This window comes from Amblyraja radiata, chromosome 5 (genome assembly GCF_010909765.2).
Source record: "Amblyraja radiata isolate CabotCenter1 chromosome 5, sAmbRad1.1.pri, whole genome shotgun sequence".
Lineage (NCBI taxonomy): Eukaryota > Metazoa > Chordata > Chondrichthyes > Rajiformes > Rajidae > Amblyraja > Amblyraja radiata.
Genome location: NC_045960.1, coordinates 15,814,334 through 15,825,670, shown reverse-complemented (window position 1 = coordinate 15,825,670; position 11,337 = coordinate 15,814,334). Strand labels below are relative to the sequence as shown.

Genomic DNA, 11,337 nt, shown 5'->3' with positions numbered 1-11,337 from the left:
TCAGTCTCTATCACAACATTTCATTCACCCTCGACTACATTTCCTTATGTCTCTTGGTGATTTTCGTTTTATTCTCCCCTTATGTATAAATATCTGAATAAATCAAGCCATTCATTCACCCCTCTCTAGTTTCATTCACCCCAAAATAATTTCACTCACCCTTGGGTGAATCATTCACCAGTTTAAGAAGGACTCGTCTAGACACCCCACCCCCCCCACCATCCCAGACAGACCAGACACCAATCCCCCACCCAGACACTCTAGGGTCCAGTTGCAGTCCCAGACACTCCCTGGGACAGTATCCAGACTAGGGTCAGTGACCATGTCTGGACTGGGGTCTGGGTCTGTGTCTGGACTGGGGATTGTCTGCAGGTCTGTGCACCCAGCGCCCCGGCCCCGTGTAAACACACTCTTGGACCCTGATCCCTCTCACGGCACAGCAGGGAGCAAGGAAGAACAGACATAAAATGCTGGAGTAACTCAGCGGGACAGGCAGCATCTCTGGAGAGAAGGAATGGGTGACATTTCTGGTCGAGACCCTTCGTCAGACTGGGAGTCAGTGGAGAGGGAGACAGAGAGATAGAGACGGAGGCTTTCTGCAACACCCTCTCTTGCTGCACCCCCTCTGTGATTGCTCCCACTCACCTGCTCCACACCCAATTGCTGTCAATATCTCACGTTCCCCTGACTCCTCGTCTGAAGAAGTATCCTGACCTGAAACATCACCTATTCCTTCTCTCCAGAGATGCTGCCTGTCCCGCCGAGTTACTCCAGTACTTTGTGTCTATCTCCGGTTTAAACCAGCATCTGCAGTTCCTTGCTACACACAGCGAGGAAGGGCTGTTGGATTGAGTTGCACTCATTTAAATGCAAGAGGCAGGTGAACACAGCGTGGGGTCAGGTTTGTGCGACTGGGATGTTGTAGCCGTTATGGAAACGTGGTGAAGAGAGGGACAGGACTGGCTGCTTGATGTTCCAGGGTCCAGGTGAGAGAGAGAGAGAGAGAGAGAGAGAGGTGGGGGTGAGAGAGGAGGGGGAGTTGTGCTTTGAATGGGGTGAACATTGCGGAGGTGCCTGGAGGGGATGTTCGCGGGGGTTGTCCCGTGAGGTGACGTGGGTGAGGCTGAGATACCAGGAGGGGTGACGGCTCTGTTGATCTTGCTGGATAGGCCCCCATGTAGTCAACAGGAATTAGAGGAACAAATATGCAGACAGCTGCAAGGCCAACAGTGGGAGATTGTAACTTTCCCAATTTAGACTGGGGAGGCCAAAGGCTTAGACGAGGTGGAATTTGTCAAGTGTGTTCGTGGAAGTTTCCTCAGGCAATATGTAGAGGGGCCTACAAGGGAGAGGGCAAAGCAAGGCCTACTCTTAGGAAATTGGGAATAGCAAGTTTAGTTCACAGACACAGAGCGGAAACAAGCCCTTCATCCCACAGAGTTCGCGCCGACCAGCGATCACCCCGTACACTGGGATGGGAGATTGCAACCTTCACGTAGTCCGCCCTGATTCGACAAATGCAATCAACCTGGCGTGCACAATCAAATAGAACAAGTTGTCCTACAACTTTAGGCTGTGCACGCCATACGCAAGAAGACCCCATACACTAACGCTATCCTGCACACACTGGGGACAATTTACATTTATACCAAGCCAATTAACCTACAATTAACCCGGCCGTGTTCTAAAAACCTGTGCGGACCAACTGGCGGGAGTTTTTACGGACATTTTCAACCTCTCACTTCTGAGGTCTGAGGTCCCCACCTGCTTTAAGAGGGCATCAATTATACCAGTGCCCAAGAAGAGTAAGGTGACGTGCCTCAATGACTATCGACCAGTGGCACTAACGCCAGTGGTGATGAAGTGCTTTGAGAGGTTGATCATGGAGCAAATCAACTCCTACCTCGACAAAAACCGGGACCCACTGCAGTTCGCATACCGCCACAACAGATCAACGGTGGATGCGATCTCGCTGGCCCTCCACTCCGCTCTGGACCACTTGGACAACCAAAAACTCATATGTCAGGCTGTTATTCATCGATTACAGCTCGGCATTTAATACAATCATCCACTCCAAGCTGGTTACCAAACTCGCAGAACTGGGTCTGCGCATCCCTCTGCAATTGGATCCTCGACTTCCTCACTCACAGACCACAGTCTGTTCGTATTGGTGGAAATATGTCAGCCTCGATAATAATCAGCACGGGAGCACCTCAAGGCTGCGTGCTCAGCCCCCTGCTGTACTCCCTCTATACTCATGACTGCGTAGCCAGTCACAGTGCGAACTCCATCATCAAGTTCGCTGACGACACCACTGTTGTGGGACGTATCACTGATGGGGATGAGTCAGAGTATAGAAGAGAGATCGAGCAACTGTCCATATGGTGCCAGCGCAATAACCTGGCCCTCAACACCAGCAAAACCAAGGAACTGATTGTGGACTTTGGAAGGAGTAGGAGGGGAACCCACAGCCCCATTTATATGGTTGAAAGGGTCAAGAGCTTCAAATTCCTGGGCGCGCACATCTCTGAAGATCTTTCCTGGTCTGAGAACACTAATGCAATTATCAAGAAAGCTCATCAGCGCCTCTACTTCCTGAGAAGATTACGGAGAGGAGTCGGTTTGTCAAGGAGGACTCTCTCTAACTTCTACAGGTGCACAGTAGAGAGCATGCTGACTGGTTGCATCGTGGCTTGGTTCGGCAATTTGAGCGCCCTGGAGAGGAAAAGACTACAAAAAGTAGTAAACACTGCCCAGTCCATCATCGGCTCTGACCTTCCTTCCATCGAGGGGATTTATTGCAGTCGCTGCCTCAAAAAGGCTGGCAGTATCATCAAAGACCCACACCATCCTGGCCACACACTCATCTCCCTGCTACCTTCAGGTAGAAGGTGCAGGAGCCTGAAGATTGCAACAACCAGGTTCAGGAATAGCTACTTCCCCACAGCCATCAGGCTATTAAACCTGGCTCGGACAAAACTCTGATTATTAATAACCCATTTTCTGTTATTTGCACTTCATCAGTTCATTTATTCATGTGTGTATATATTTATATTATGGTTTTGTAGTCAATGCCTACTATGTTCTGTGTGCTGAAGCAAAGCAAGAATTTCATTGTCCTATACAGGGACACATGACAATAAACTCACTTGAACTTGTACTTGAAACCTGTACGTCTTTCGAGTGTCGGAGGAAGCCGGAGCTTCCTGGAGAAAACCCACGTAGGTCACAGGGAGAACATACAAACTCCGCACAGACAGCACCCACAGTCAGGATCAATCTCAAGTCTCTGGCTCTGTAAGGCAACAACTCTACCGCTGCACCACCGTGCCGCTAGTGATTGAAGTGTCCATGTCTAAATAGTTGTGGAGATGGACAAGACTGCCCATCATATGATGAGCGTTTGACGGCACTGGGCCTGTACTCGCTGGAGGTTAGAAGGTTGAGGGGGGATCTCATTGAAACTTACAGAATAATGAACGGCATAGATGGAGAGGATGTGGAAAGGATGTTTCTGCTGGAGGGAGAGTCTAGGACCAGAGGTCGTAGCCTCAGAATTAAAGGTAGACAAAAATCCTGGAGAAACTTAGCGGGTGAGGCAGCATTTAATGGAGCGATGGAAAAAATGACAGTGGATGTGGAGAGGATGTTTCCACTAGTGGGAGAGTCGAGGACTATAGGTCATAGCCTCAAAATTAAAGGACGTTCTTTTAAGAAGGAGATGAGGAGAGATTTCTTTAGTCAGAGGGTGGTGAATCTGTGGAATTAATTGCCACAGAAGGCTGTGGAGGCCAAGTCAATGGATATTTTTAAGTCAGAGATAGATAGATTCTTGATTTGTACAGGTGTCAGAGGTTATGGGGAAAAGGGAAGAGACTGGGGTTAGGAGGGAGAGATAGATCAGCCATGATTGAATGGTGGAGGAGACTTGATAGGCCGAATGGCCTAATTCTACTCCTATTCCTTATGACCTCCTCTGGCAGCCCATTCCATGTACCCTTTGTGTGAAAAGGTTCCTGTTAAATCTTACCACGCTCAGCTTAGGGTACGTGAAACGAGCTGCCAAAGGAAGTTGTAGATGTGGGTAATGTGACAACATTTAAAATACACTTTGACAATACACGGATAGGAGGGTTTAGTGGGATATGTGCCAAACGCTGGCAGGTGGGATTAGTCCAGTAAACATAGTTAGTTGGCATGATTCCTGTACAAACAAGGAACTGCAGATGCTGGTTTACAAACAAAAGTAGGGAGAGGGAGAGGGGGAGCGATGGAGAGAGAGAGGGAGGGAGGTGGGGTAGGGAGGGAGGGGGAGAGAGAGGGGAAGGGAGAGAGAGGGAGGAAACATAGAAAATAGGTGCAGGAGGAGGCCATTTACCCTTCAATCCAGCACCGCCATTCATTGTGATCATGGCTGATTATCCACAATCAGTAACCCGTACCTGCCTTCTCCCCATATCCCTTGATTCCACTAGCCCCTAGAGCTCTATCTAACTCTCTGTTAAATTCATCCAGTGAATTGGCCTCCACTGCCCTCTGTGGCAGGGAATTCCACAAACTCACAACTCTCTGGGCGAAATTTTTTTTTCTCATCTCAATTTGAAATGGCCTCCCCTTTATTCTTAGACTGTGGCCCCTGGTTTTGGACTCCCCCAACACGGGGAACATTTTTCCTGCATCTAACTTGTCCAGTCCTTTTATAATTTTATATGTTTCTATAAGATGCCCTCTCATCCTTCTGAATTCCAGTGAATACACGCCCAGTCTTTCCAATCTTTCCTCATATGACAGTCCCACTATCCCGGGGATAAACCTTGTGAACCTACGCTGCACTGCCTCAATAGCAAGGATGTCCTTCCTCAAATTAGGAGACCAAAACTGCACACAATACTCCAGATGTGGTCTCACCCGGGCCCTGTACAACTGCAGAAGGACCACTCCTATACTCAAATCCTCTCGTTATGAAGGCCAACATGCCATTAGCTTTCTTCACTGCCTGCTGTACCTGCATGTTTACTTTCAGTGACTGGTGTACAAGGACACCCAGGTCTCGTTGCACTTCCCTTTTTCCTAATCTGACATCATTGAGATAATAATCTGCGTCCTTGTTCTTGCCACCAAAGTGGATAACCTCACATTTATTAATTTGCTAGTGTCACTTTTAATCCCATCACCTAAATCATTAATATATATTGTAAATAGTTGCGGCCCCAGCACTGAGCCTTGCGGCACTCCACTAGTCACTGCCTGCCATTCTGACAGGGACCTGTTTATTCCTACTCTTTGCTTCCTGTCTGCCAACCATGTCAATACCCTACCCCCAATACCATGTGCTCTAATTTTGCCCACTAATCTCCTGTGTGGGACCTTATCAAAGGCTTTCTGAAAGTCCAGGTACACTACATCCACTGGCTCTCCTTCATTCATTTTACTTGTCACATCCTTCAAAAATTCCAGAAGATTAGTCAAGCAGGATTTCCCCTTCATAAATCCATGCTGACTTGGACTAATCCTTTTATTGCTATCCAAATGCACAGTCCCTTGTCAGCCACGGTTGCCTCTTACTCCCCTTAGAATCTTTCTTTCTCTTTGGAATGAAATGATCGTGCATCTTCTGGATTATGCCCAGAAATTCCTGCCATTGCTGTTCCACTGTCATTCCTGCTAGGATCCTTTTCCAGTCAACCTTGGCCAGCTCCTCTCTCATGCCTTCATAGTCCCCTTTGTTCAACTGCAACACTGACACTTCAGATTTATCATTCTCCCTCTCAAATTGCAGATTAAAACATATCAGATTGTGGTCACTACCTCCTAGTGGTTCCTTTACCTCGAGTTCCCTTATGTTGTCTGGTTCATTAGACAACACTAAATCCAGAATTGCCTTCTCTCTGGTAGGCTCCAGTACAAGCTGCTCTAAGAATCCATCTCGAAGGCATTCTACAAACTCTCTTTCTTGGGGTCCTGAACCAACCTGATTTTCCCAGTCTACCTGCATATTGAAATCTCCCACAACCACAGTGCCATTACCTATGTTACATGCCAATTTTAACTCCTGCTGCAACTTGCACCCTATATCCAGGCTACTGTTTGGGGGCCTGTAGATAACTCCCATTAGTATCTTCTTGCCTTTACAATTCCTCAATTCTATCCACAGCGACTCTACATCGTCAGTCCCTGTCACCCCTCGTAAGGGACAGTATTTCATCCCTCACCAACAGAGCTACCCCACCTCCTCTGCCCACCTGCCTGTCCTTTCTATAGGATGTATAAATAACCCTGAATATTCAGTCCCCAGCCCCGATCCTCCTGCAGCCATGTCTCTGTAATCCCCACACTGTCATAGCTACCAATCTCTCACTGAGCCTCAAGATCAGGAAGGGAGGAGTGAGTGAGCGGGGCGGGGGTGGGGTGTGAACCAAGCCGGGCTAGGCTCAGTGATGTCGGGCATGGCGTTGGCGGTGCATCGGGCTCGGCAGCGGCAGGACGGAGTGGGGTCATGCGGGCGGGCGCACCCGTTCCTGGGCCAGGACTTCGCGGCGTTGCGGGACGAGAGCCGGGGCACAGGCGGCCTGTTCCAGGACAGCGCCTTCCCCGCAATCACCACCTCCCTCGGCCACAATGAGCTGGGCGCCGGCTCGCAGAAGATCCACGGCGTGGAGTGGCGCCGGCCCCCGGTGAGTCAGCGGGGCGGCCCGGGGAGAGGAAGGGGGGAGAGCGGCGCCGGCCGGTGTCCTCTCGGCAGCCGAGAAAGTTTGTCCCTGGAACAAGTTTTGCCGCGGGAAAAAGTTAGTTGGGACCCGGGAAAAAGTTAGTTGGGACCCGGGCAAAAGTTAGTTTGATCCCAGTGAAAGTTAGTGGGACCCGGGTAAAGTTAGTTTGATCCCAGTGAAAGTTAGTGGGACCCGGGTAAAGTTAGTTTGAACCCAGTGAAAGTTAGTGGGACCCGGGTAAAGTAAGTTTGGTCCCGGGGAAGGTTAGTTTGATCCCGGGCTAAAGTTAGTTTTGTCCCGGGGTAAATGTAGTTTGATCCCAGTGAAAGTGAGTCCGGTCCCGGGTAAAGTTAGTTTTGTCCCGGGCTAAAGTGAGTCCGGTCCCGGGGTAAAGTTAGTTTGGTACGGGGTAAAGTTAGTCCAGTCCCGGGTGAAGGTGGTCTGGTGCGGGGTAGGGTTAGTTCTGTCCCGGGAGCAGGGGAGCAGGGGGGGGGGGAGAGATCTGCTCTCTCCCGGAATGAGCCGCGCCCCAAACGCAGCGGGTCGGGGCAAGGAATGAAGCCGGCGGCCGCCACACCCTCCTCTTGCAAAACAAGCCACTGCTGAGACGGAGATAGAGGCGTCCCAGCCCGGCCCCGGGGGCGGGGATAGACGCTGGGCGGGGGGAAGAGAGACCCGTCTCCACCGGTCCCGTACCCCAGTGTAATAACATAGACCCACCGGTCCCGTACCCCAGTGTAATAACATAGACCCACCGGTACTGTACCCCAGTGTAATAACATAGACCCACCGGTACTGTACCCCAGTGTAATAACATAGACCCACCGGTACTGTACCCCAGTGTTACACAGTAACAGACCCGTCCCCACCGGCCTGTACCCCAGTACACACACACACACAAACACACACACACACAGACCCGTCCCCACCGGCCTGTACCCCAGTACACACACACACACAGACACACACACACACAGACCCGTCCCCACCGGCCTGTACCCCAGTACGCACACACACACAGACACACACGTCCCCACCGGCACTGTACCCCAATGTTGCACACACACACCCGTCCCCACCGGCACTGTACCCCAGTGTTACACAGTAACAGACCCGTCCCCACCGGCACTGTACCCCAGTGTTACACAGTAACAGACCCGTCCCCACCGGTACTGTACCCCAGTACACACAGACACACACACAGACCGGTCCCCACCGTTACTGTACCCCAGTGTTGCTCTGTAGTCACTCTGCTGTCCACTCTCTGTCCACAGGAGCTGTGCTCGGACCCCAAGTTTATCGTTGATGGGGCGTCTCGGACTGACATCTGCCAGGGTGCCCTGGGTAAGTGACCTTTCCCCCCTGCCCAGCGGCAGGGGCAGAGGTCAGTCGGTGGCCTGCTGGTGGGGGAAGGGGGGGGGGTGTTTGAGTGCGGTGCTGTGGCCAAAGGGGGTGACGGCTGCAGTGCACAGGGCCCTGGAGTAACACAAAGACCGTAGGAGGAAGGTTATATGTGGAAGGCCCTGAAATGTCCCCATCCTTAATATCCATGTCCAGCATCGATGTCCCCATCCTTAACTATCCATGTCAAGTGCACTCTCATACATTTTTTCCTGGTTAAAGGTTAAGTAGCCGGAAAATTGGTGGTCATAAGGAAGAATTGGGTCATTCGGCCCATCAAGTCTACTCTGCCGTTCAATCATGGATGATCTATCTCTCCCTCCTAACCCCCTTCCCCTGCCTTCTCCCCAAGGTACTAATCGAGAATCTATCTATCTCTGCCTTAAAATATCCGCAGCCTTCTGTGGCAAAGAATTCTACAGATTCACCACCCTCTGACTAAAGAAATTCCTCCTCATCCATCACCTTCCTGAAGGATTGTCCTTTAATTCTTAGGCTGTAACCTCTAGTCCTAGACTCTCCCACCAGTGGAAACATCCTCTCCACATCCATCTATACAGGCCTTTCACTATTCCATACGTTTCAATGAGGACCTGTATATATAAACGTCCATTAAAATCACCGCATATTCTATTTGTCGTTGTCTGCCCTTTCCCTGATCCCCTCTATCTACATTCCTTCCTCTAGCTTCACAATTCACAACTTTTCTGTCCTTACCTCACACCTTCCGTCTCCTAATCTCTGGCCTTTGTCCAACCATCTGCCTCTCAACACCCCCCCCCCCAAACCCGTGTCCACCTATCACTTGACCGGCTCTGTCCTAGAAACATAGAAAATAGGTGCAGGAGGAGGCCATTCGAGCCAGCACCGCCATTCATTGTGATCATGGCTGATCGTCCCCTATCAATACCCCGTGCCTGCCTTCTCCCCATATCCCTTGACTCCACTGGCCCCTAGAGCTCTATCTAACTCTCTCTTAAATCCATCCAGTGACTTGGCCTCCACTGCCCTCTGTGGCAGGGAATTCCACAAATTCACAACTCTCTGGGTGAAAAAGCTTTTTCTCACCTCAGTCTTAAATGACCTCCCCTTTATTCTAAGACTGTGGCCCCTGGTTCTGGACTCGCCCAACATTGGGAACATTTTTCCTGCATCTAGCTTGTCCAGTCCTTTTATAATTTTATATGTTTCTATAACATGCCCCCTCATCCTTCTGCCAGCTTCCCCCCCCCCCCCCCAACTCAATCAGTCTGAAGAAAGGTCGCAACCCGAAACGTCACCTATCCATGTTGTCCAGAGATGTTGCCTGGCCTGCTGAGTTACTCCAGCACCCTGTGTCTTGTTGTTTTCAAAGTTAGCAAGTTGGTGTGGAGCAGGGAGACGGGGAGGGGCGAGAACTGTTTGCAGGCAGAGTCTTGTAACATGCGTGTGGTTGTCTGGGTGTGTATGTGGGCAGTGTGCTGTTTCGGCACCCAGTGGGGGGGGGGGGAGGAGGGAGGGGAGAGGAGCGGGAGTCAAGGATGGGCCGCAAGGTGCATCCATGCACAGGCCTCTCTTCAGCTGATGGAGGGGCAGGAGAGCAGGACCCCCACCCCCCCGGCCCCCCAAAAACACTGCCCCTGGGCTGTGCGGTCCCTCCCCTCCCGAGGGTGGGGGTCCCAGGGCTGGGTCCCAAGGGGGGCACGTTTCACAGGTGGGGTTCAGAGGTTGGGGGGCATCCTGTGTGTGGGCCGCTTCTCTCCGGCTGCTTTTCTCCGCACTGACCATTCTGCTCTGGCCACTCCTCTCCACTAAACACTGACCGCTGTGCTGCGGCCACTCCACTCCGCACTGACCGTTCTGCTCTGGCCCTCACAGGGGACTGCTGGCTCCTGGCAGCCATCGCCTCGCTGACCCTGAACACCGAGGTCATGAGCCGGGTGGTGCCCATTGACCAGGGCTTCGATCACGGCTACTGTGGCATCTTCCACTTCCAGGTACCGTAGGGGGGTGGGGGGGGGGGAGATGGGCCATGGGGCAGGCGGGTGGAGGCGGGGGAGTTGGGTGGGGCGAGGGGAGGGGGTCGGGGTGCAGGGGGCCAGAAGGAAGGGTGACGGGATGAACAGGAGGGGGCGAAGGGTGGGGGATGAATGGGAGGGGGTGTGGATTGCGAGGGGGGGGAGGGTGTGGGGTACGCTGTTGGTGAGGGGGTGCGTGTGGACTGACGTGTGTTCTTGCCCCCCCCCCCCCCCCCCCCCCACAGTTCTGGCAGTTTGGGGAGTGGGTGGATGTGGTGATTGACGACCGGCTGCCGAGCCGGGACGGGGAGCTGCTCTTCGTCCACTCGGCCGAGCGCGGAGAGTTCTGGAGCGCCCTGTTGGAGAAAGCCTACGCCAAGTCAGTGACCCCACCACGACCCCCGACCTCCTGCCGATGTGTGACCCGTTCCCACCCTGACCTCTCACCCATCGATATGGGACCCCGCTAACTCCCCCTCCCACACGACCCCTCCGACCTCCCGCCTGCCTGTGCCCCCCGAACTCCTGCCCACCCATCTGTGCCTCCCACCCTGACCTCCAGCCTGCTGACCTGTGACCCACACCCCTGAACTCAGGCTTGCCCACATGTGACTCCCGACTGGCGCGTCAACCTGTGACCCCCCACCTGCTGACCTGTGAACAACCCCCGACCCTGACCTCCATCACGCCGACCCCCTGACGGGCTGAACCCAACCTACTGACCCCTGACCCATGATCCCTGAGTCCCACTGACCTTGCTGGCCACGTTGACCTCTCTCTCTCTCTCTCTCTCTGCAGGTTGAACGGGTCGTACGAGGCTCTGTCGGGGGGCTCCACCACCGAGGGGTTCGAGGACTTCACGGGCGGGGTGGCCGAGTGGTTTGAGCTGAAGTCGCCCCCCCCCGACCTGTTCTCCATTGTCCGCCGGGCTCTGGAGCGAGGGTCTCTTATGGGCTGTTCCATCGACGTGAGTCGGGGTCACCATGGTCCCCCCCCTCCACCTTGTGACGGGATCCCTCACAGACCACCCCCCCCCCCCCCCCGGGGTCCTGCCCATCACCACCTCTCCCCTCCCCCCCCCCCCTCGCACCTCAACCCCATGGGTGGCGGGGAGGGGTCAGCCCAGGGGTGAGGGGTCGGTGGGTGGGGTCACCACGTGGCCAGTGGGGGGTGGGGTCGTTTCTATCAGGCGGCTACATTGGTCAATGTGGGATTGTCATGAGCTCTAA

At 53.1% G+C, this 11,337-nt stretch overlaps 2 protein-coding genes across 2 annotated transcripts in view; one reads left to right on the top strand and one right to left on the bottom strand.

Moving 5' to 3' along the window:
- Positions 1-253: 253 nt before the first annotated feature.
- Positions 254-11,337, bottom strand: part of btbd9 (BTB domain containing 9) — a 94,597-nt gene continuing 83,513 nt past the window's right edge. Inside the window, exons 9-10 of the mRNA XM_033020655.1 lie at positions 3,259-3,262; positions 254-286 (exon numbers count right to left, since the gene is read on the bottom strand). The gene's annotated coding sequence lies outside the window, so the exon portion shown is untranslated. The remainder of the gene's footprint in view (positions 287-3,258; positions 3,263-11,337) is intronic.
- On the top strand, positions 6,399-11,240 carry LOC116972904 (calpain-2 catalytic subunit-like). Its single transcript, XM_033020491.1, has 5 exons — positions 6,399-6,674; positions 7,985-8,054; positions 9,969-10,087; positions 10,354-10,487; positions 10,907-11,240. Exons 1-5 carry the CDS (start codon positions 6,438-6,440, stop codon positions 11,238-11,240), a joined length of 894 nt encoding a protein of 297 aa, XP_032876382.1. The 5' UTR covers positions 6,399-6,437.

Bases quoted from the DNA above. Each gene is read 5' to 3' on its own strand.
- LOC116972904 (XM_033020491.1), top strand. From the start codon at position 6,438: ATGTCGGGCATGGCGTTGGCGGTGCATCGGGCTCGGCAGCGGCAGGAC. The intron at 8,055-9,968 runs GTAAGTGACCTT...TGGCCCTCACAG, and splicing joins CATCTGCCAGGGTGCCCTGG to GGGACTGCTGGCTCCTGGCA. The intron at 10,088-10,353 runs GTACCGTAGGGG...CCCCCCCCACAG, and splicing joins GTGGCATCTTCCACTTCCAG to TTCTGGCAGTTTGGGGAGTG.